The sequence below is a fragment of the Aedes aegypti genome, chromosome 1 (genome assembly GCF_002204515.2).
Source record: "Aedes aegypti strain LVP_AGWG chromosome 1, AaegL5.0 Primary Assembly, whole genome shotgun sequence".
Lineage (NCBI taxonomy): Eukaryota > Metazoa > Arthropoda > Insecta > Diptera > Culicidae > Aedes > Aedes aegypti.
Window position 1 is genome coordinate 291165336 of NC_035107.1, and position 24088 is coordinate 291189423.

Here is a 24088-nt window from a genome sequence, read left to right on the forward strand (position 1 = left end):
GCCTCTCTTCTGAAATGTCAGATAGGAACTACCCCAGTGTTAAAACTAAAACCCCTGTGGCATTTTTGTCGACAAAGTGAACGTCAAACATGATCAAAAGTGTCAAGGTTCCATATTTGGAACCATTTTTAAAATTAAAGTTTAAATTTGTTATAGTCGTTATTCGAGCTGGAAAAAATGCTAAAGTATTTAAAAAAACATGCTCTTTCATATTTTCAACAAATTATTAAATTATTAAACACACTTAGAGGAACTTAAGTAGTCACAGTTTTCATTCGAACGAGTTGAAATCTGATCAAACATTGAATGGGCGGTTTAAAGAATAATCCAATTATACGAGCCACCCTAATACTCATGTACTGCAATGTAATGGATTACATTACAAACCCCTCAGAATTGCATCTGAGGAATCATTATTTGTAGATACACTTCTTGCCAAATTTACTGCAATTGACTGTTTTCACACTTTAATTTCAACCCGACACGCCCAACCGTCGACGAAAACGCAACCACCGAAATCATCTTAAAGATGTTACCGGTCTAGAACCGAAGCTGATTAGCATTTCGCACACGTTTTTTGAAGATCGTCACCATCTCCGCCTCCCACGCGGCCCGAACACTTTGAGTTTAGCTGATGCCAACTAGGGTAGAAGTACCATTGGTGGTGCACCTAAGGAACAACAGCTAACATGTGCTGATAAAACCATATGATTTTAAGGCTGAATAATCCATCATTCAATTATCAGCCATAAAATGGGGATTATTGCACCACTATAAGTGCGATGAAGCAGAGTTTTTGAGCAAAATAATTAATTGAAATTTTTTTATAATTAAACTTCCATTAAAATAGCATTGAAATATCATTTTCGCATCGTACGAAGCATTGCGAAGCGTTTCAAAACACACTACCTCCCTTATTGGTGCCACCACCGCTAAGGGAGCGTTCACCCTGGAGCGTGAGGAGGCGTAGAGGATATTTTCGCTCCGATAGTGGGCCGCGTGCAAGTTTCGGGATGTCCCCGGAATTGAATTGATTAGATAGATGTGAGCCAGTGAACCGTCGTCGTCGTCGTCGTTTTTTCCCTCCCCTGGAGCGTTAGAGTCGTGTACTGTTTTTTTTTTTCGGGCACTATCATGAAACATCATTCTTTTTCCTCTTCCATTTCTCTTATCCGTATACAGCTTTACAGAGCGGCACGGGGTGCACTTTTCCAAAACGATGGGAGGGACGATGGTTTCAATCTGGGGTACAACAGGAAATTACTATAGAAGGATCAACTTTAAGTACTAGAGGAAGATGTATCGCTAGTGATGGAGATAAATTTTTATTAGTGAACGAGTAAGTACCAACATGTTCCATGTATGCCTGCCACCTCTCTTTCTATTTACTCTCTCTTTCTCTCTATCTCATTCTTTCGATTGTAACAAATAATCCTTTTACTTTTTTATTTTTCGTTTTTTCATTGAGTTTCAAATTAATCATAAAGACCCAGAACGATCTCTCTTCGATTAAAAAAGCTATAACTTGATGATTTTCTAATACTTTTAGGTACAATAACTTTAAAACCAAGGGGTTAGTTGTGTTTTCAAGTGCGTAGTGTCTTCTCCCTTTCCATTTCCTTTTGTTCAGACAGCTAAATACTTCGTGTTTTTTCGTTATTTTGCAGTAGATATCCGTTGAAACCCATAGCAGGGTGATGTGCTAAAGACTGTTCATTTAAGAAAGTGGACACGTTTCTTTGAAAGGAAACTGTTTATTTTCGAACAAATTCATACGTTCTCTTGAAATACATGGAAATCAAGGTAATTTCGACCAAATACATAAGTTTGAACATGATTTGAGCATTTCTGGAGAATGCTCCGACTCTTTTTTCTTAATACTTACCATTAGGTTCTGCACAACTTTCTCCTTAACTTTTCGTTGTGCTGCTGAACTTGATTCTCTCCCATTGCCTAATATATTTCAATGGGACGTAGTTCTGGACGATTCTGTGGATTCTACACACTTAATTTAGAATGCCCAATCTCAGCTAATTTCAACCGAGATCCGCACAGCCGAGTAGTCGGCAAATAAATTTCCTGGAATCTCAGCAAATAAAAGCCGAGTATCAGTAAATCGTTCTTCGTTGAAATCGAGAAACCGAGAAAAAAGACTAAGTGTGTACCATTTTTATACGAATTCGACTTTTTGCTTCTTAAGCATCTCCATTAGAGTGGTTCAAAAAACCGTTTTTGCTCTACACCGCTCAATCGATTCTATATCAAATTCTGGGAGTCCTCCCAAAATTTGAGCTCATTCGGATGAAAACTGAGACTGCACAAGCCCTTCAAAGTTTATATGGGAATTACTAAGGGAAAAGCAAGCAATTCATTCAATCGCTCGTAGTTCTTGTCTATGTTAGAGATGGGCGACTCACTCACGAATCATTCAAAAGAGTCGAGTCTCGAAAATGAGTGAACGAATCACGGTTCTTTTCGAAAGACTCACGATTCATTTGAATCGACAATTTTGGAAAAGGGCTCTAATATTTACTAGGGATAATATTTTCGAGTTGAATTATGATAAATTCGGAAATGTATGAATAATTAAAGTTGTTGTACAAAAAATATTCTCATTTAAAAATTGTTATATTTTTCGTTTATTGTGTGAAACACATGATTCATTTTTACCGAATCGGTCAAAAGAGTCGATTCACTTGTGTGAGTGAGTCACTTACGATTCACTCCCAGAATTTGAAGATTTTGCCCATCTCTAGTCTATGTGCTTTTGGGGATTAGAGTTACGTTGATACTATGAGATATATTCATCAGCTATAACTTTGCTGAAGATCGTTTTCTAATCGGACGCTTAGCAAAGTGCGAAAGGCAGCACATCTAGAGTATGTCATCGAACTCTGATGATGTTGAGCAGTATTATCAAGCCTGGCTACATGATATAAAAAAAACACATAAATGTCAATTGGAAAGAAAAGCTCTTGGTCGTGGTTGAGGGACAGAATATCGAAAGAGAAAATGTCAAAAGACAAAGAATCGAAAGACAAAACGTTGAAAGCCAAAACCGTCGAATCCCCAAACGTCGAAAGGGACAAATCGTCGAAAGGGACAAAACGTCGAAAAGATAACATATCTCATCTTGATCGATTAAATATGATATGAATAACGTTATTTATTTATTCTTTCGAAAGAGAATCATTATTCGTAGAAATTTCATCTTCTTTCTGATGCTCTACTTTCGACGTTTCGGACATTCAATGTTTTGGAGTTCGACATTTTGTCTTTCGACGTTTTTTCATCCAACCCCAAAACGTCGAAAGGACAAAACATCGGAAGCAGTAATTTTTCTTCACCGATCTGGAGTTGTTTTCCAGATATCTTTTTTTTTCACATTGTGGTCGATTAAAAATGCTTTGAATAACGGTGCCATACGAATTACTTATTCTTTCGAAAGAGAATCATTCTTCCAAGCAATTCCCGTTTTCTTACAATTCTCTTTTTTTGACGTTTTGTCCTTTCGACGTTTTGTACTTTCGACGTCTTGGCATTCGATGTTTTGAAATTCGACCCACCCAACCGTTGAGTATGAATTTCGATGAACAGATGTACTCCATTGGGGCCAGATAGCCGTAGCGGTGCACGTGCAGCTATTCAGCATGACCAAGCTGAGGGTCGTGGGTTCGAATCCCACCGGTCGAGGATTTTTTCGGGTTGGAAATTTTCTCGACTTCCCAGGGCATAAAGTATCATCGTACCTGCCACACGATATACGCTTGCAAAAATGGTCATTGGCATAGTAAGCTCTCAGTTAATAAAGCAGGCTCTGTCCCAGTGGGGACGTAACGCCAGAAAGAAGACGAATGTACTCCATTGTTGTTGAACAAAAATGTTAAGTATTCATGAAAATATGGAAATTTGTGAATAAAAACTCAATTTTCGTGTTACGATCATTTTGCGAAACAGATTTGAAGTCACTGGAATCTCAATCAAAGTGCGTGAATCAGTGTTGCCGAGAAGTAGTGTTATTTCTAATAGCTATTTTTTACTTATCTGCAATCACGATAAAGCATTCATGATGAGGAAACCTAGAAAAAAATCGACAATAGATTGGATAGTTTCTAAAACTAATGAAAAATACACATATTTTTGGCTTCCTCAAAAAAGGGGAGATTACAGAGGGGGAGACACCATGTTGCAAGCACAATTAATCCCTAAACTAAAAAATATGTGGCTAAAAATATAAGAAAATCATCAAGTTTAAGAACTTTTAGCTATATAAGATCGTCCTGAGTATTTACGGGTTAATGCATTTTTTTCAGTTCTAAACCATTGAATTCATTTTCCATATGCTAAACGAAAAACTAAATGAAAACATATCATTCGCTTTATAGTTCTAGTCATCAGCATTCCGTTTATTCCCCTTGATTTTCATATTCCAAATGTTTCTCTTTTTTCTTCTTTTTTTCTCTACTTCTACGTCGGACCCGCGCAGAAAGGGATGTCATCGATGCGTTGTAATATACCAGAAGCATTTAAACACACTTCAGTATAAAGAAAGTGAGTGTGAAGATATGTATATAGGCCAGTTGAATCCAGCGCCAATGCCTATTCATAGCGTTTTAAAAAGTGATCATAGTCGGGGGGCTCATCCCAACATGAACGGGCATTCACGATTATCGTCATCGGATCAGTATGCACGATCCAATGAAGATAGCGACAATTGTAAGCAACGATTTTATTTTTACTCTCTAGCAATGATAACAAACTACTTTTAAGTGTATTTTTCCTTACTTGTTCTGTTCTGTTCTTGATTTTTCATTCTCAACCAAACTACAACAACAATTGTTCCGTTTTTGTTTTATTTTTGGTTCTATGGTTTCTATTGTTTGTTTTTTGTTTTTCCGTTTTCCGTCCTTTTTCTCACATTAGAATCGTATGTTTTTTCAACCTTGTACCATAAGCGAAAGAAGAAAAATCCAAAACCAAAGTCGTGAAAGTTTGATAATTTTCTTAAACGATTCCACTGCGCGGATCAGAAGAGACGGAACCCAAAAGAAGCCGCAGGGTCCCGTTTGGATGAGAGATACGCCTATTTAGTGTGTAATAATTAAACATTCGATGATTAACCGCGAGTTGGCCCTTTTTTTGTGGTGATGGTTGTAACTCCTACTAGAGCGCAAGGTGGCGGTGGGTGGTTCGGCGCGTGCACGCATACATCAGTAGAAGTTAGATCGCAGTAACCCGAAAAGAAACAGTCATACTATACTAACTAACACGTAGAGCAGCCGAAAGCGACTCACCACTCACGAGCACAACACACGGCATTTATTATCATTCTCTGCCGCTTTTTTCTGTTTGTTTAGGAACCGGAGAGAAAAAGAGAAAACTGAGGATGAAATGCGACTTCGAATGGGATATTCACCGCCCTAGAGTCATTTACACCCAACCGAAACCATAAACCCAACGATTTTCCCCCCAACCCAAAACAGGCTTTGCTGCTGCTGTTGTTGTTGTTGATGCCATCGAAAAACTAGGGAAATATGAATCACCCTAACCCCCTAGTCATTCAAGTAGGCCGATCGGTTCGTTGGTTGCTTAGCGAACCGCGTGCGTGCGTGCGTTCAGTGCGTCTCCTTTTTGTCGCCCGGTCGATGTTTGTCAAATGCGCGCGTGACAATGCAAACACAGAATCAAAAGCCGCATTCACGGTGCTCCCCAGAATGTTTTTATCGAGAAAAAAAAAATCTCCATCGAATCTGTACTCTCTAGTCGTCTTTAGCTCGTCTATCGAGAAACTTTTGAGTTACGCCCTTTCTGACGCTAAACTGTCATGTCAATGAAAATTGAAAACACTTAAACTAAATTTAATAGGAATAAACTCAAAATTTCGTCGATAATCGTCGATTCGTCGAGTAATCAATATTGAATAATGTTTAATGGTAAAATTCTTCTGATAGTAGCGATCACCGATACACAATTTTCATATAACAATCTTCCATATGGAAATCGTAGACTGATACCATCAAAAGGTCGTAACTCCAAAACGGGGCCTACAACTCTTCAAGACATTTACCCAGACACGCAGTCAAGCTATAGAAAACGACTAGTGCACACAGATTTAATGAATTTTCATCATTCACTGATAACAACGATCTGGAAAGCACCGTGACATTTTCTATTGACTAGCCTGCTGGTGGTGCTGCTGCTGCTGCCGTTTTCCCTTCTGGTCAATAAATTCCGCTACGCGTGCCGCAGGTCATTCTATGGTTTGTTTGAGCAGCAGGGGTGCAGGAGGGCTGGGAGCAGCTGCTGCCGGAAATGAGAGTCTCATTATTGTTTGCTGGAAATTTAATATGCAGGTTATCTAATCGTTCCGCCCAACAGGTCCTTTTTGGCTGCGATCGATGTTCGCTCCTTCCAGAGTGGCCGATGGGCTTAACAGGGACTGGAGAGATACAGGGGGCGAATACGGTAAACGCACAGTGCCATTGCCGAAGGGTATGAGTGTGAGTGGTGTGCGGGTGAGGATTGTCTTCTTTGTTTTGTCGATGAAAGAAGGGTGACAGTTTGCGGCAAGATAATTAGACTGATGTGTATCTACCAACTGGTTGGGTCATTATTTACAAGTTCGGAACTGAACGAAATATATTTTTCAAGATTATCTGTTAAATTAGGTCCAAATGAGCATTTCTGGATCGATTTTCGACTTCTTCAAATGTATGTTATTTTAGAGTTACTCAACTTTCAAGGATTGCTGTAACCGTTTATTGATTACTATATTAAATTTCTTTTCAAACCATTCAATCTCCAGTGATAAAATACTCTTGTATGATTACTCTTGGTACTGTACCACGTGGTTCGACGTTTAAGATAATTCAGCTACCTTTTTTACGCAACTAGGGTTGTCATGTCTATTATGGCTCAAACTAGCCGACGGTGTTTAAAAAAACCCTTGAAGTTCGTACACACAAAAGTCAATTTGGATTAATTGAGATGTAAAATTGTGGAAAATAATGGAATCGTTGTGGCGGGCTTCGATCCCACGACTCCCAATACGCTAGACTGGGCGCGTTAACCAAATACAAATTAGGTATCTAAGAGAGATGAAGGAGATGTAGGGTCTTGACGGACTTTGGCTTCAGGTTGGCCGATTGCACTGCAGAAACGTTACCCGTTCTGTGGCGTAGCGCCCAGTTTAGCGTATTGGGAGTCGTGGGATCGAAGCCCTCCAAAACGATTCCATTATTTTTCACAATTTTACATTTCATTTTGTCCAAATTGAGTTTTGTGTCTACGAACTTTAAGGTTTTTACCTATTCTAATTTTTAAGAGCATGATCTAAAGACCGTTGAAATATTCTTCTACAGAACCATTGTCAATTTTTATCCTAACAGAAAATCTTCGGTGGTTCTGCACACAGTACAAACAAACCAAATATCACAACATACGCATGATTATAGCCAAAGATTTTAAATTTAGTTGGCAATCAATTTCTTATTACTAGACCGATGATTTGGAAAGATCTTTGAAAAAGTTATGTGTAATTGTTTTTTATAAACATTTCAAAATAACACATTTGAGGGATTGTTATTAATTAATGCTTAATGCTTTTTTTTTTATTAATTATATTTGCGACTTACCCGTTCGAATGGAAGTTCATACAACTTCTGAAAATTTAGACATTGTATATGCTTTGCCACTGGATTAAATGCACAAGCTGAAGTGAAATTTGCGAAAGTGTTACACGTCTTATTGTTAAGAATTGAACTCAACATTCTAATTCGTTAGACATGCGCCAACTTATTCTCTGGTATTTTGTTATTCCGAAGTACCTTGGCTTCAAATTTTCATATAAAATTGCTTCGACTACCATTTTGTTTGTAGTTAATTTGTTAAAAAGATAAATAAATCATGCGTTAAGTATCTACAGTGATCGGTTTCTCTTCGTCGTCTCTTATTTAGTACACGAAATTCATACGATTTTCGTAATATTTTACGATGCAGCATGATCAAGTACGATGAGTTCTTTCTACTGAATGAAAAAATAACAGCTGAAAACAGTCACCCGCCTGAGTAAAAAGAAAATCTAAGAAAAAGCATCGATCATTGCATTTACGCCCTTGTGATACTGAACGCGATAAATGAGATATGAACATAACAGGTAATTTTAGTTAGAGGGGTTCCTATGAACATGTCACGCGAATCGAATGAGTTGGCTCCAAGAAATCTCAAAATAGTGTATTATTTTATAAAGAGTGATGCCAAAAATATAAATTATCATTATTCAACAATGTTTAAAAAGCTTATGAATAATCAAACTAGAGAAAACAAATCGTAGCCTGTGGTACTTACAGATGTCTGGATGATCATTAATCACAAATAGTTCTGATTTAAAAATTAGACGAACTTTTCGATGAATTTTTGGTTAAAATGGGGCAAAAATACTCTTAACCAGGAAAATTATCATGTTTTTTTTTTTCTTATGACAGGCTGCTGATTTAAGAAGGGGTCAAAATTTATGATGCATCTTCTCCCCAATTTAGGCTTTTGTAGCATTCTTTTCTATCTCTTTTTTCGAGATTTATATCCCTAGTTCATCTCGAGATTAACGGTTTTATTTTCTTTCAGCAGGAAGTCGGCGCTATAATTGTATGTAACGTCGTTAATGACTATTTAGGAGATGAGATTCGATTCTAGGTCCTCGGCGTGATTGACGTGTGTTCTAACCCATACATCATGTCACTTCCCGTTTTCGTAGCATCTCCCGAATTGATTGAATTCGTTTTTCATACAAATGATTCGATTCATACATTTATATAAACAAAGGTTTCTCATAGATATTCAAGGGGTCCCTATAAGTTCTCAGGGGTTTCTAAGGATTCAAGGGTATTTGTAACACAACGAAAACCTTCGTAAACCTCTTGGGAACTCTTTGAAAATCATTTGAAGCTCTAGGAAGCTTTAGCTGCTAGAGAACTCTTTGCAAATCGGATCGTTATCTTTCTCTGTCGGCTTCTTGAACGGTTTAAAATGTTTCAGGAACAGTAGGTTGTTAGCCTAAAGTTCCCTATCCTCATGATGTGGCTACCATCTTATGTATAGCTTCCGGGGAAAAGCATTCCGTATTAAGCTGAACAGACACTGTTTGAGCCGCACCTTGGTGGTGTACAGACGGTCACGATGCACCTCCTTCTAGTCAGAAGGACATAAATACCCAGGCTGCACTACCAGCTAAGCATGCAACCCTTACCTGGCGGTCTTTGTCATCGGTTGACCCGTGGAAGCATTAAGTAGGGACTTTTGAGGACCAGAGCTACATTGGACGCTCCTTCTAGGTTGTAGGCTCACCATTTTGCAGACCCATTTTGGCAAGCCTTGGAAGTTCTGAGAACCACCATGCGTCTCTGATAAATCCCAACACCTTCTGGAATGTTATAAGTAATTTGAAAAGAAATCCCTGAGAAGCGCTTAAAAACCTTGGAAGCCCCTTTATCTCTTTTTACCTCTAAAGCTGTTCAAATGATTGGGAATTGCTGGAAACTTTTAAAAACCACTAGCGTTTCCTTCCATAATCCCTTTTGGGAAATCTTTGACAATTCTTTGAAAAACCTTTAATCTTTAGAAAATAGAAACCCTTGGATCTTCAAGAAACGTATTAGGAACACTTAAAAATGTCTATGAATCTCTGGAAATCATTTGTTACATTTAGGAAATCTTAGAGAAGGTCTTGAGAATTACTGAGAATCTCCTGGAAAGTTTATATTTTTTACTGATCAATAGTACTAAAATGAGTAAATATGTGCGGTGGGGCTAAATGGAGGAAGCTTATAGAAATGTACTAGAAAACATTGAAATTTTCTAGATGATACCTCTGTACCATTGTAAACTGGATCGAGTTGAAAATCTAAAAGCAGCTAGGCATCGTCAAATTTAAAGTTTCACTAAAATCATTGGAGTGTGTGTGAAACACTCTTGGAAGCTTCTGAAAACGTCAAAATTGCATTAGGAACTCCAGAAAACCTAAGAAAATTGCTAGAAAAGTCTTCAAGAACCTTTTTAGAATTTCTTGGAACCCATACGATGCTCTACAAAACTCTTGATAACCTTTGGTAATGTTCAAAAGTCTTTTGGTGATCCTTTTGGAGCTCATGAAAATTACCCAGACAACCAGAAGTCGCATAAGAAATAACGTGAATCTCGTTTACTTGCACAAATAACATCACACCCGTATTTTCCGAGTTCATCAGTGTATTTTGTATCTTTCCGTATACACGTACTAAGTACGTACGAAGCAATCCGTAGCAGCTGTCAAATAAACTTTATTATTACAAATTAAGTCGCATTATATTACAGAATAGTTTGCAATAAAATCTTTACGCTCGCATTGCATGTCAACTTACATCATATAAAATATGCACATATGTATATCGTCTCCATTTATGTACGCATAAGGCCATTTGACGACATTTTATACGGAAACGTTGCATATATAAGCATCGCATAACGCAAATGGTGATTTCCTTATACGTACATTTTGGTTGTCTGGGTACTTGGTATTCAACGGGAACCTTCTGAACCAGCGGTTCCTAGCCTTTTTGAAGCTACATCTCCTTTGAAGTTCTACGAACATTCCGTGAACCCCTGAAGATGAATGTTCTCAAAGTCAAAGTTTATGGAAATCCTCTTCATAATAAATCAACAGATTTCCTCGGTAGACGCACTCAGAAGGTACGTGCGTAAGCCATCACAGATAATTGTGCTACGTTCTTTTGGAGCTTAATAATTTCAACACCCATCAAGGATCTCACCAGGAGTCTACCAAACATCTGATATTTGAAAAGATTCCTACTAAAACTCCTCTCAGCATTTTGTTAATGATCCTACCTCGAGTTTGATAAAGATTTTCTACAGAATAATCCTCAAAATTCCAAAATTTGAAAGGCTTCCTCATTTTTCTTAGAAGTTTTAAAAGATAATTTGTTTTATCCAACTATCAAGCATCAGCTCTGAAAGCTTCATTGACTATTTCAAGAAATTTTCTATCGGCCTTCTTAAGAGCCAACTAACAGACGTTGGAAGAATTTGTTTGATATTTCACTTGGAGCTCTTGGTTATGTTGTCAAATACCGGTCAGGATTCTTCGATAAAATCTGTCATGGATATATGTTATAGATAGAAAAACAAATGCCGTTAGGACGCCATTCACCGCTCATTTTACAGCAGTTCAATGTGTTAAATTCCGTAAAAAATCGATTGTTTAATATTTTTCAAGACTTTTTGCGCTAAACCCAAGATAAAACAATTGTTTTTGTAGAAATATAAGATGAAATCAGCAAAATGTATAATGGTACCGAACAACATGTATGCCAATAATACAGGTTTATGGTGCCATTTACCGCTCATCCTTAGTATGAGGCCCTATATACAGCACTTATTGGAATAAATTTACTTTCATTAGGTGGTTGTTATCTTATAGTACGACAATGTAGTCAACCGTGGCAGCAGAGAAGCATCTTCCATAATACATTATTATTAAACTCATGTTGACCGCCGTAAATAGCCTAAAACTATATATTTTTTTAATAATATAAAATCATATGCATTTCGCTCTGATAAATTCATTTTGGTATACTTATACATGCTGATAACTTTTATTGCGAAAATTTGTTCATATTTTTCAAAGTAATTCATAAAGCGGTAAATGGTGTCCTTACGGTAGTATTTTTGGCATTTTTTGAATCACTTCGGGAATTTTCCAGAAGAGCCATGGAACTTTCCGAGGATCTTAACAAGCAGCTGACAAAAAGATGAAGCCAAAAATATCCCAAGAATTGTTAAATGTTTAAAATAAAACAATAAGTCGAAAAAGGTTTAATATTTAAGATATTTTTACGCAAAAACAAAGCATATGTTTGCCAAAAACAAAACTTTGTTTATGAAGCATTATCATATATTTGAACTTCTAACAAGGTATGCCATGTTAATCATCAATCGTACCCCGCTGCTTACTGGTTTTTTGTTAAATGGTTTCGCGTAAAGGTAGTTTAAAAAGTAATACAGTAATTAAAGTTACAGATTAAAAAATAATGCTATCTTTCAAAACAAGTAATGCAAGAGATTCCCTAGGACAAAAAAAAACATTAGGCTATAATGGCGTCGCGGATCCCTAAAGAAGTCGTCACTGCCCCCTAGAGGTCCGCGGACTACCGGTTGGGAAGCCCTGTACTAAACCCTTAAAGAATCACTTATGGAAACCTCATAAACCCCTTATAAACCTCTTGGCAATCATATAAAAAACTTTTGGATACAATGTTGTGTCTGATCAATCTTTTCCAGAATGTTTTATGTATCAAAGTTATTGGTTTTGATTGATGAACTAACTCAGTTTGTGAACCCTCGTCTCAGATCGTTTCATGTTGCGCGAGCCAATGGCGTAGCTAGGGTTTCGGGGCCCGGTGCGGTGTCAATTTGGAGGTCCTTTCAAAAAAAGACGCTAGGCTAACGTACAATTGACATGTGGCTAGTCAACAGGGCGGGTAGAGGCTAAGTGTCTTTACCTAGAAACATCATTCCTGAAAAACGTTATTAAAAAGGGATCGATAAGGAACCCCGTTTCAATAAAGATTTCTTTTTACTAGTTATCCCTCAGAGGGTCTCGCAAAAAATTTCCGTGGGCATTTCTCGTGCCTTTACGCCATATATATGTATGTATTAGATGATTTCATGAGAATGAAATTCAGGTGTTTGCTTAAAATTTCTTTAATTCAAATATTTATCTCTCAGAGATAGATGAACATTCCTCTTGAAGTTACGCCAAATATAACTATATGTAGGGGAATTAGGAGCATAATGGACACGTTAAGCAAATGTTCGTTCTAAGACCATAAAATGGCAATGTTTTCAATTTACCCCCGGCTAGTTTTCAAGTTTGATGCTAGTACTAGCACGTCGTTGATGATGATAAAAATCATATCATATGTCACAAAAGCGGGTTAGAAAATTGGGCCGAAAACAAGGCTGGTAAAAAAGTATCGGGGCAAAATGAAAACTTGCATGAAATTTAATGATTTCAATCTATTTAATGACTGTCAATCGTTTCGATATGCAAAAGGGCTCTTCCTCAATCAAAATTGCTTAAAAGAACCTTTCTGGGTTCGTTACTTTGCTCAAAAATTAGATTCTTCCACGGCCGTGCTTATATGCCAATTTGAAACTGAAAAAAAACTTTAAATCAAATTTTGAAGGACGATTGAAGCAAAAAATAAACTTTTATACCGTCAAATTCAATACAGATTTCATGCAGTGTATGAACTTTTGATGAAGTATGCATATTCTCAGATATTGAGGGGGGTCCATTTCGCCCCGTATGTTATGCTTCTAATCCCCCTATTCAATGATTTCATGAGAAATTCAGGTGTTTGCTTTAAGTTTCTTCCAGTTGATAGTTCAAATATTTCTTCAGGAGTTTTTGAGCGATTCATTCATAAATTTCATAAAGAATTCCTCCTAGATTTCTGGTATCAGCCTTAAAGAATTCATCCTGGATTTTTTTTCCCCAAAAATACCCTCAGAAATTACTTTTGGGATTTCTTCAAAGATTCGTTTCTCAAGGAAATGATCTAACTCGGAACTCATTCAGCGAATGTAGAATTTAGAAAAAGCTCGAAAAATTCCTTAGGGGATTTTTTTTTGAATTTCTCTTTATTTTCGTTTCTATATTGTTGCAGCTTGAAATTTATTTAGAAATACGTTGATAGATTTTTCCCAAGTTTTCTATAAAGAATTTTTCAACAGGTTTTCCAAAAAAGTTCCTAAACAGTTCATCCAGGATTTATCTAAGAACATCTTCATGGAGATTCTAAGGAAGTTTTGCAAAAATAATTAGAGAGTTAAAAAAAGTGGATATTTCTTAAACAAATCCTGAAGATATCACTGTTTCTGGTAAAATAAATGATAAATAAATGATAGATTCATACATACATTTCCGGATTTTTTCTAGACTCTAGAGAAAGTCTTGTATAACCCGAAAAACTGAAAAAGTAATTATTGGAAAAATTTTATCAAATAAAGCCATAATTAACTGCAGGATTTTCTAGAGGAAACCCACGGATAATCTCGAGTAGGACTCTTGAAGGAATTAGAGTTATAATTGTTGTAGCGTTCTGATGTCTTTAACCTTGAATGAAATATTAAATTGAAGAGTCCATAGAAAATTTACTTCAATATTTGAATAAAATTAAAATTTCTGGTGAAATATATGAGAAGTCCACGATTGAATTTATAGGAAAACTACTAGTTTAGTTAAAAACCCTTGGAAACCATAAATCTCGGAAGGGAAGCAGCTTTTTTCCCAGAAGCACAATATGACTTTGAACAGCTTCGAACACGTTCACGAATCACTCGGTTACTCGGGAGCACGGCAGATTGGAGTAAACCAGCGCTCTGACGCTCTGGAGCGTTTGGTTTTGTTTGTGTTCCAGTTCAGCAGAAATGTGAAAAGTGGCGAACTCACTCTCACTGCTCACTGGTAATTACTGATCACTGGTAATCAGTTTCTGAAATAACATGAAACCATCTAGAAAATCCTGTAAGCTTTTCTGAAAGAATTGAAAATTTCCTAAAAAAAATCCAATCTATTTTATACCTCCAGAGTAGTGATGATTTTCTAGTTGGAGGTCAGTAAAACTAGTTCAGATATAAAAACAATACTAAAAAAGTTTAAATAAACATTTTAACGGCACAGCCAACAGTTTTCCTATCAAATTTATATGAAGACACTGCTGACCTTAAGTGTTCAAAATATGAGTTAACACGGTATTCAAATTCAATTATGAAACTTTACCCAAATACCGTTTTGACTGATATGCCGAACACTTAAGACCAACAGTAACTTCGAATGCATCTGATTGGCATAAATTGGCTGGTATTTGTGAAAAATTTTATTTCTTCTCAAATTCTAATCGATAGCTGTTGGGTGTACCGATAATAATGTTGATTTGATTAGTTTAAGTATTGTTTTCACGTTGAAGTATGGAACAACATTTTGATTCAAATGCCGAACACTGTGTTCATTCTGCCTCATATTCCGAACACCTTGATGAAAACAGCATGAATAAATAGTATTCAAATGAATAATTCAGCAAATAAATTTATCTGAGCTTGTTCTATTGGTCTCAAACTAGAGAATCATCATTACTCTTGTGGTATAAATTATATTAGAGACGTTCAAATTGAATTGCAATTGACTATTATTTCTTTGTTATTTGGTGACATATTTTAGCGAAACATTTCAACCAAAACGCCATACAAAAACTGAGTTTTCGGAATATGAGTCTGTTCGGAATTTGAGACAAAACGGTAATTCGATAACCTCCAAACATTTGAATCATGAGTACCACAAATCAGTGAAATTTCAGTGCTGCACCTCTGGGGACACATATCCAAATTTCCATTATCTGTCGTACCGACTGGAAACCAGTCGATATGCATAAGTAAAAACTAAATCATCTTCCGCATTGCACAAAGACAAAGGACCCAAATCGGAAGCAACAGCAGCAGCAGCAACAGCAACCGGCAGCGATAAAAATAGAACCAAACGACTGGAAACGAATCTAATTTAGGTTGTCACCCTGTCTTACATTTTAAAAATTTAATTTACGTGTGTTTTGTTCTTGTCTGTTTCTATATTATTTTTGGTGTCATTTTAACAAGAGAACAAAAAAAAACTGTAACGATAAAGGAAAACAAACAAAAAGAAGAGCAAACAAAATCCGGGAAAATCGGGCGGCAGCAGCAGGCTCCGAGTGTCTCTGCTCCGGCGATATCCGATATCATCTTTCGGGCACACTAATTCAATTATGAGCGTGTGATGAGATAAGGCGCCGCCGAGCGAAATAATCGCGCAAAAAGCGCTAAACAGAAAACCAGTATTCGGTCCCGAGTGCGAGCGAGAGTGAGTCAATGTGTGGTGCACCGACCGGAATCCAATCCAGAAGAGAGCAGGAATCTGTAAAATGCTACCAAACTGCCTTCGTTTGTTGGGATGGGTTCGCCCGACTGCCTTCCTCTTCTTCTTTCTTTTTTTTGTGCATATAATAGCCAGTTTGCCATACGTTTATGTAGAGAGCGAAACGATTTTCCGTTTTTTATTTCAAATATATATTTTGACTTACATATAGTTATATTTTTCCCGAGAGTGCAAGAACAAGAATTTTCCACTTCCTTTTCCTCTGTATTTCGGCTACTAGTACACTTGAATGGTATTGTTGCACTAACGAAAAACTATCGATGGAAAAAAAAGTAAACTGTCACAGAAGGGAACGTTCCTAATTTGAGAGAGTACATGAAACGAGAGCAAGCGATCAAAAGTTAAGAGGCAATCAGATTCGAACAAAATTCTAGTTAAATTTGCTATTGCGCCTTATACAGTAGGAAAATAGAGGAAAATTGCCAGTAACTGGACAGCAACGCACACACACACACACGTCTTTGTTCCGATGAATAATGCAGCATCATTTTTGTTTGTTTTCTGTTCATTACCGTTGATAGTAATTATACAGTATATTAGTGTGGGTAATCGGGAATATTTTCTTCCAGATTAAGGTTTTTTTTTTTTTGGATCCATTTGGGTCCCAACACAACTGAGAAAAATTTGGGCGCGATTTATTTCGTCTACGATGTGTGCATTGGTTTTAACATTTGTACGGGTTATTATATGGGAAATCTGTTTTTTTTTTATTATGCCATATTTGCCAGAAAACCATCCACCAGAGGGAAATCTGACACAAAGTACCATTTGCCAGAATGGACCATTTCCTAGACTATTTTCGTAAGTCTGGTTTCAAATCAGTTAAATTTGCATCTGCAATATATTTTTATTGCAAAAAAACCTATCAAACATTGTGAGAATATATTCTTCGATTCATTTCAAAATGTACTGAGTCTTATGGAGACTCCATTTAGCCTAAGGAGCAAGGTTTCGTGAATCCTTTTAGGATATTTCGGTAATGGTTATATAAGTAAAAACGAAAGGGTGTATGTATGTCACGGAAAAGCTTGAAACGAAATTAATTAAACGAAGCTTTCCGGGACCACTAGTTTCGTAATTAAGTTCAATCTCTCCCTGAAGTTTTATTGGTACTATCAGCCTTTAAACAGCCAAAACGAGTTTTGCTTCTACTTCTCCGACGTTTCGGTGTATATTCCGCCTTCTTAGGAAAGGAGAGGCAAAAGCAACCGCGCGCGGGCGATTATCGCGTAGAGCTTCTATGGAAAAGCGTAAAGCGTAACGTTTCAGAATACAGTGAGAGCCACCTAGAATGATAGGGGAAGGGGTGGTAAAATGAACACCTTAAGGAAATCATCTTGTTTCTGATAGAAAAACGAGAAATTTGTATAGTTCTATCGCATAACATCAAAAATAGGGATGTAATCTATAGCAGCGACATAGATGCAGACTAAAATAGCTGAATTTTCACATATTTTCATCGCTATCAAAAAGCGATGCAAATGTTCATTTTACCTGCACTATGTGGGTAAAATGAACAGCGGTTGGTGGTAAAACGAACACCATGCAAAAAACGTGAGCAAAACAAATATTTCTGAAAATTTTTGTTGCCCCACCGAAAATACATCCATTAATGATTGTAACCCATTCAAAAAGAATTCTAAAGGTATCAGATTTGACATCATATCATAACGATATTCACCTCACTGAAAAACCTCAAGTCTTCCGAGCTAAAAGTTACGTCAGTTCTAATTTTCAAGCGTGGTTTTCTAAAATCTTAGTTTTTGTTGATATTTTCACTTCAATTGACCTACGTATCAACTCGAACGCTCAGATTTATGCTCTAAATCGTCCGTGTGTGCTAAAAATTCATCGAAATTTGTTTTTTCTCGGTAAAAAGCACGGTGTTCATTTTACCACTCCTGTTCATTTTACCACCAATTCTAGATGGTCGCTAAACGCTGCCTCCAAACCCTTGAAAGAGGCAAACAGGATAGAGCCGATAAAACTTCAGAAAGAAGTTAGTCATCACGGTCGACAGCATTTATCATAAGATTCAATACCTTAATCAAAACAAAAAAATTTCATTCAGGGTGAGTAGCGTTAGTGATAGACAAACGCCAAAAATCGGGGTTCCGAGTGCTCACTCACTCCCACGAAAATGGGTTTCTCGCTCACAACATATTTTCGGCCTTTCGATGTTATCCGTGAACAAAGCAAAGCGAAAATTTGTTTTCGATAACCTTCAAAGCTGCGAAAAACATGCTGTCTCTTTCTCCTATTCATGGAGATCTTCTCCTGTTCCCATCTCCATGAGCAGCAGTTGCTCTCATGCACCCAATTATCCTCTTCTTTCGTCGAGTTGATGTGGTAGAATGGTTGGCGTGCGGTTGATTTTAGCAATATTATTGGTTCAAATCCCGTCGCTGCTTATCCTCCATCGTAACTCTAGAGAAAATATGTGAGCGAAAAATCGTGAATTTCAAGAATATTTTAAAATTTCAAAATCGCGAGCATTATATACGCAAAATCTTACGAAATGGATATTGGATAACATATGAAAGGCTGTTTTCACTGTATTATGATTGTGTGATATAAAAGCTCACCTAATAACTGGCAATGAACAGTATTCAATCAATAACTGTAGTCACTTGAATTACATAGAATGAACAGACGGTAAGAACGTATAATCAGAAATAAGGAAAACTCAACAGTATTTTCAATAACTTATTATGCATGGAAGGTAGTGATGCATAGACAAGTTGACTATCTATTTCTTCCATTTAGTACTTTTGAAAACGTGAGCTGGGGTTAAAGTTGATTATATCCGTATTCACGCATATTTCACTCCAGTTTTATCGATCAAAATTTAGGAGAAAAACAATTCTAGAGAATGGTACTTTCTGGTGTGTGGTATATTCTGGCAAATATTTTTCTGATAAATGGTGCATTCTGGCGAATAGTTTTCTAGCAGAAGTCATTCTGGTGAATAGTTTTCTGGCAAATATCGTACAATTTTTGTACAATTATGTAGTCTAAGCTCCCAGTTTTATCAAAATATCACCACTCCAAATATTGGTGGTTCAACATATATTGCTTAAATAACTTGTGTTGGCAACACTGATGAGCACTAAGATAAATCATCTTTTTCATTAACTCTCGTCTGTTTTCTCATTGTTAATATCTTGATCATTGTTAATAAACAAGATCAAACATGTGAAGAACTTAAATGAGATTTAATGTTTAAAAATTTACTTCCCTGTGCAGTGCAGTGTTGGAAGAAAAATATATATGATATTTTGCTTATTACAATCATATTACAGAACTATAAATTTAACATATTTAAAGAATAAATTATCTTCACTTCTTCGGAAAAGTTATTGGACACATGCCAAAGTACACTTAAGTGTATTTTGTGCAAAGGGCTTACAAAAATTGGGTGCAATAAAGACAAAAAGCAGGTTTTCTCACATAAATTCCCATACAAATTTCAATCGCGATGCGCACACTCTAAACAAAACCGATCGAGCCCAAATATTGCACAGTTGTTGGGAGCCTCAAATGGAACAGAAAAAACTTTGATCTGCTTGAATTCCTTCAAATTAGCGTTTTCCATATAAAAGATTACCCGCCCTAACAGTATATCTATTACACACTCTGGTTCAGCTTTTATACTCGTGTAGCAGAGTTGGAATGACCGTATGACTCATTTTCCTTTTCCTTCCTTCAAATAACACATTCATTTCATTAGAGCCTCAGTTTTCTTATCAAAAACCATTTCCATTTACCACTTTTCATCTCTACATTAGTTTCCATTTTTCCCCCGTTCTTCTTTTTATCATTATTGCGAGTAACCAAAACAGAAAATCAATAATCAGACATCGTCACGACCTGCAGCAAGCGCAAAATAGCAAACAAGCAAAGCGACCGAAACAGGACCGAGCAGCGAGCAATCACGTGACACAGTTTTCAAACGCGAATTAAAACGTTCCCATTTCCTCCCACCTCCGGAAAATGAGAATATTTCTCTCACCTCCTTCCTCATCCCCCTCCATCGAAAAGTCAATTTTTCCCGGTGGTAGGGCAACAACAATCGAATTCGGACCCAAAAGGGACAATTAGGCGATGATCGGTTCACACAGAAATCGCGCGGTGATCGAAAGTTTAAGAAAATTATGGCAAACTTTCCCGATTGCTGGGAGTGGATAACTAGAAACGCGCGCACCCTCATCAAACTAAACGCACCCACCTTGGTTTTTTGAGTACCTTATGGCGGCTGGCATTCTTTCAGTTGTAGACTGTCCATGTTCGCATAGGCGACGTAAGCGCCACCGAAGATTTAAGAATATTGTCATTAAATCATACCAAATAGCAAATAAATTAAATTATTTCTCCGACCTTAGAAAATCGATTCGAAACCCAACAGCTGAAAATTTGGTAATTTTCAATACCTTTACCGTTACCGAGATGTCAGCAAAATAATTACCGAAATCTCGATAGCAGGTTTATCGAGATCTTTTTAATTATTTACCGAGATTCGGCAAACATATTATTAGATTCTTCTTGGCAATCCATTTACTTAGATTAATTTCCGAGTTTGTCGATGGCGCTTACGTTGACTATGAGAACATGGGCAGTAGAAGATTTGCTGTGTTCTAGTGGAGAAGCGTGGTAGTGATGTTTGGTAGTGGCTGCTTGCTAGTGGAATTGGGTTACCGTTTTAAGGACGCTCCGCGCGAACAAACGTACGATGATGGCAAATGCACGCACGCTTCAATCCCGTCAGGGTTCGGGGACGGTTCTCGGTGGTGAACGGCTTGTTCTAATCGGAAAAAAGCTATGAAATTTGATTGATTGTATGTATTGTGGCCCATTTAGGACGGTTTTGGGGCAATTAATACTGATGAATAGACACTGGATTGCATGATTTTGAAATGGTCTTAAGATTGCTGAGTGTCTTATGATCCTGACTTCCATGAATATTGAATTTTTTGGTTTAAAAATGTTGTAGACTGAAAGGATGATTTGATAATCGATTGAAATTTAATCGCAATTATCCATCTAACAAAATGACCATTCATAAAACATTATACTCATAATATCACAATACTTCTTACACTTCACAAAGATGTTAAATAGGGTAATTGGAAAGGCAATAGGTTTGCCATTGAAAATTAAAGAGGCCATTTTCCTTTAGATGCTGCTAATGACAAGAAAATATTGCATTGATGGTGTCACTTACAAATCAAACGGCATTTTTGAGTTCAACGATGCACTATAGAAACTATATAGAAAAATAATTTAATATTATTTTTCAATCGAATTCAGTATTGGACAATGCATTTGTATTCTTTCCAATTTTTCAAACAAAATGATCATCTTTGGTAGCCCAGATTGCAGTTCATAATGAACCGATTTAAATGAAATTTTCACAGCATATCAGATATAACTAAAACATATGTTTTTTAAGCAAATTTTTGAATCACGAGTTCAAAAATTATAACGGATTGACTGAAGTGTAATTTTTGGCATAAATTAATAACAATTTATCTGAAAATTGGATACTGGACTTCAGCAAACTTGTTCATCATGTCTAAATGTACAGGATTATCGAAGATGCCATGAAGCTATTCCTTTTATGCTTTAAGTTATGTCAATTATAAACATTTGCCAATAAATTCATTTTAGTCGAACCGTTATTACTTCTCAACTCGTTATTGGAAAAATCACTCAAAAAATTTGTTGAATTGATGTCTAAATAACAGTGAAAATTTCATTCAAATCGTTCTTTAAGTAGGATCTAATTCGTTAAACATGACCATTTTGTATGAAAAATTAAAAAAAAACTCAATTCTACTTGAAACAGTAAGACAAAGTAGAATCATACTCGCGTAAAAGTCAATGTAGTTGGCCAATTGAAGATCTTTTATTGAAATTGTGCTCAAAACTAGTTCTGTAGTGGCCAATACAAAAGTTGATGTAAAACAAAGAAATGTTTCTGTTTATCTCCGACATTTTTCATCCATTTGGCGTATTCGCAGTACATAATTGAAAAATATGATAGATAGGTTAAAACCGGTGCTTCTTCCCAATAGGTATACCATGCACCCCCACTAATTTAAATAAGTTCTAGCCCGTTTGGCCGAAAGGGTCCTATGGCTGAAAACGGCAGATAATTCTAATGCACCGTGAAGTCGAATGGTAACTCACAAGGGTAGGTCATAATGATTTGCATTTCCTAGAAGTCTCCGAATCAATTTTTAATTTGCATAAGCCATTGATTAAGGTAAGGAAAAAACACTGATACACATTAATCATTTACATAGTAGTAAATGGTCAAATGTTATTCCGGCCTAACGACTGTTATGGCTTAACGACCCTTTCGGCCTAACGGTATTCGGCCTAACGACATTCAGCCTAACGGTATTAGGCCTAACGGCTTTTGGCCTAACGGCATACGACCTAATGACCTGCTCCCTATTTAAAAAATATGTTAGATAGGTTCAAACCAGTGCTTCTTCCCAATAGGTATACCCTGCACCCCCGCTAATTTTAACGATACCCCCTTCCAAACCATCAGGATTACTTGTTTTAATTTGAACTCCTAGTTACCCTACGCACAACGAAAAAAACGTTTGGCTGTTTTGTTTTGATTCTGCATCCCGTTTGACAACGTTTCATTTCGCTTCATTGCGTTCCATGAGCTAAATGACGTTTGAACCATTTTTAATTTGAACGATGTGCAACTTAGCGGGGGGCAAATTAAAAGCGTTCAAAGCAACTAGCGTACTCGGAAGCCGAATAAGTTTTTAATGCAATCGTTGCTTCACTCATGTCTGACTAACTACTACATCTTAAGTATGTGGTTTCACAATCGATTTTTCTGTCACGCCTGTTTACATGGCAAGCACGAAGGTACTCCATGTCCTAAAAGTATCCATACCCGAAAAGATCCTCAATGGGCAAGGTCATGCTGAATAGCTGCGCATTTGCCACTAAGGTTATCTGGGCCTTAATTTCTTTAGGCCTTTCCAACACAAATTCCTTCAGAAATTCCCCACGTATTTATTCAGTTATTCCACCTCAGATTTTTCAGAAAATCTTCTAGAATCAAGGTTGGGTAGTAAACCTCGATCTATTCTTAAACAAGTATTCCAAAATCATGAACATTACTATTCCCAGCCACGACCATCTTAACCGTAACTTGGCATAAGTGAAGGAAATGTTGATGAAGCACTTGCTTAACGAGACGCCTCAGAGCACCTTGATTAACGAAACATCCACATAGGTGCTTCCAGGAATGCTTTCAAGGATTCCTACAATACAGCCTTTCTAATTCACTTAAGAATTTCTCCAGAGATTCATCCAGGATTTCTTTCACACATTTCTCCAAGGATTTTTCAGAAATTTCGAGCTGAGTCCTTCCTTGAATCCATTCTGAATTCTACAGAAACTTCCTACATGAATGAAATTTATGCAGAGTATTGAAAAGGAATTCCTCCAGTAATCAAGCGTGGAAAAATTCACTCACAGCCGAACACAACTAGGGTGAGAGCACGACGAACCTAAAACGATTGATATAAACCGAAAATCAAAAGACATACGAAGTGGAGTGAGAACCAACCCGCTCGTTACTGAGAGACACGAAAGAATGCGTTCAGCATTCAATCTTTGAATGCATTCAGCTGAATGAACGGATTGCCACTCACTGAATCATTCCGCCGGATATACTATTATTCAGTGAACGCTCATCAGCACTCAAACACAAATGCCATTCAATGCCTTCCGCACACGAGATCGGTAGTGAACTTGCAGCTCACCGAAGAAGTAGAAGGCAAATTAGAAATTAAAACACTCAGCTTGGTTGGAGGAACGGCAACCTCACTCTCAACTGCGTGTAGAAGTGAGTGAGGAGAACGCAATAATCGAGTGATTGTTTTCCATGCTGGTCAGTAATACTATCACATGAATTCTTCACGAAATTTCTCTAAGCAATATTCCACCAGAGATTTCTTCAGAGATTCAACAATCTTTGGAATGATTCGACCGGTTAGTACTTCAAGTATTGCTTCAAAAATATCTCCAGAA

The 24088-nt window shown here is 36.9% G+C and overlaps 1 protein-coding gene across 2 annotated transcripts in view; it reads left to right on the forward strand.

Moving 5' to 3' along the window:
- Positions 1-24088, forward strand: part of LOC5577649 — an 85584-nt gene that overhangs the window by 17550 nt on the left and 43946 nt on the right. Inside the window, exons 3-4 of one of the 2 annotated variants that reach the window (XM_021838135.1) lie at positions 1183-1339; positions 4487-4716. In XM_021838135.1, coding sequence (XP_021693827.1) covers positions 1183-1339; positions 4487-4716 — 387 coding nt within the window. The remainder of the gene's footprint in view (positions 1-1182; positions 1340-4486; positions 4717-24088) is intronic. The other variant, XM_021838136.1, reaches the window with a different exon arrangement.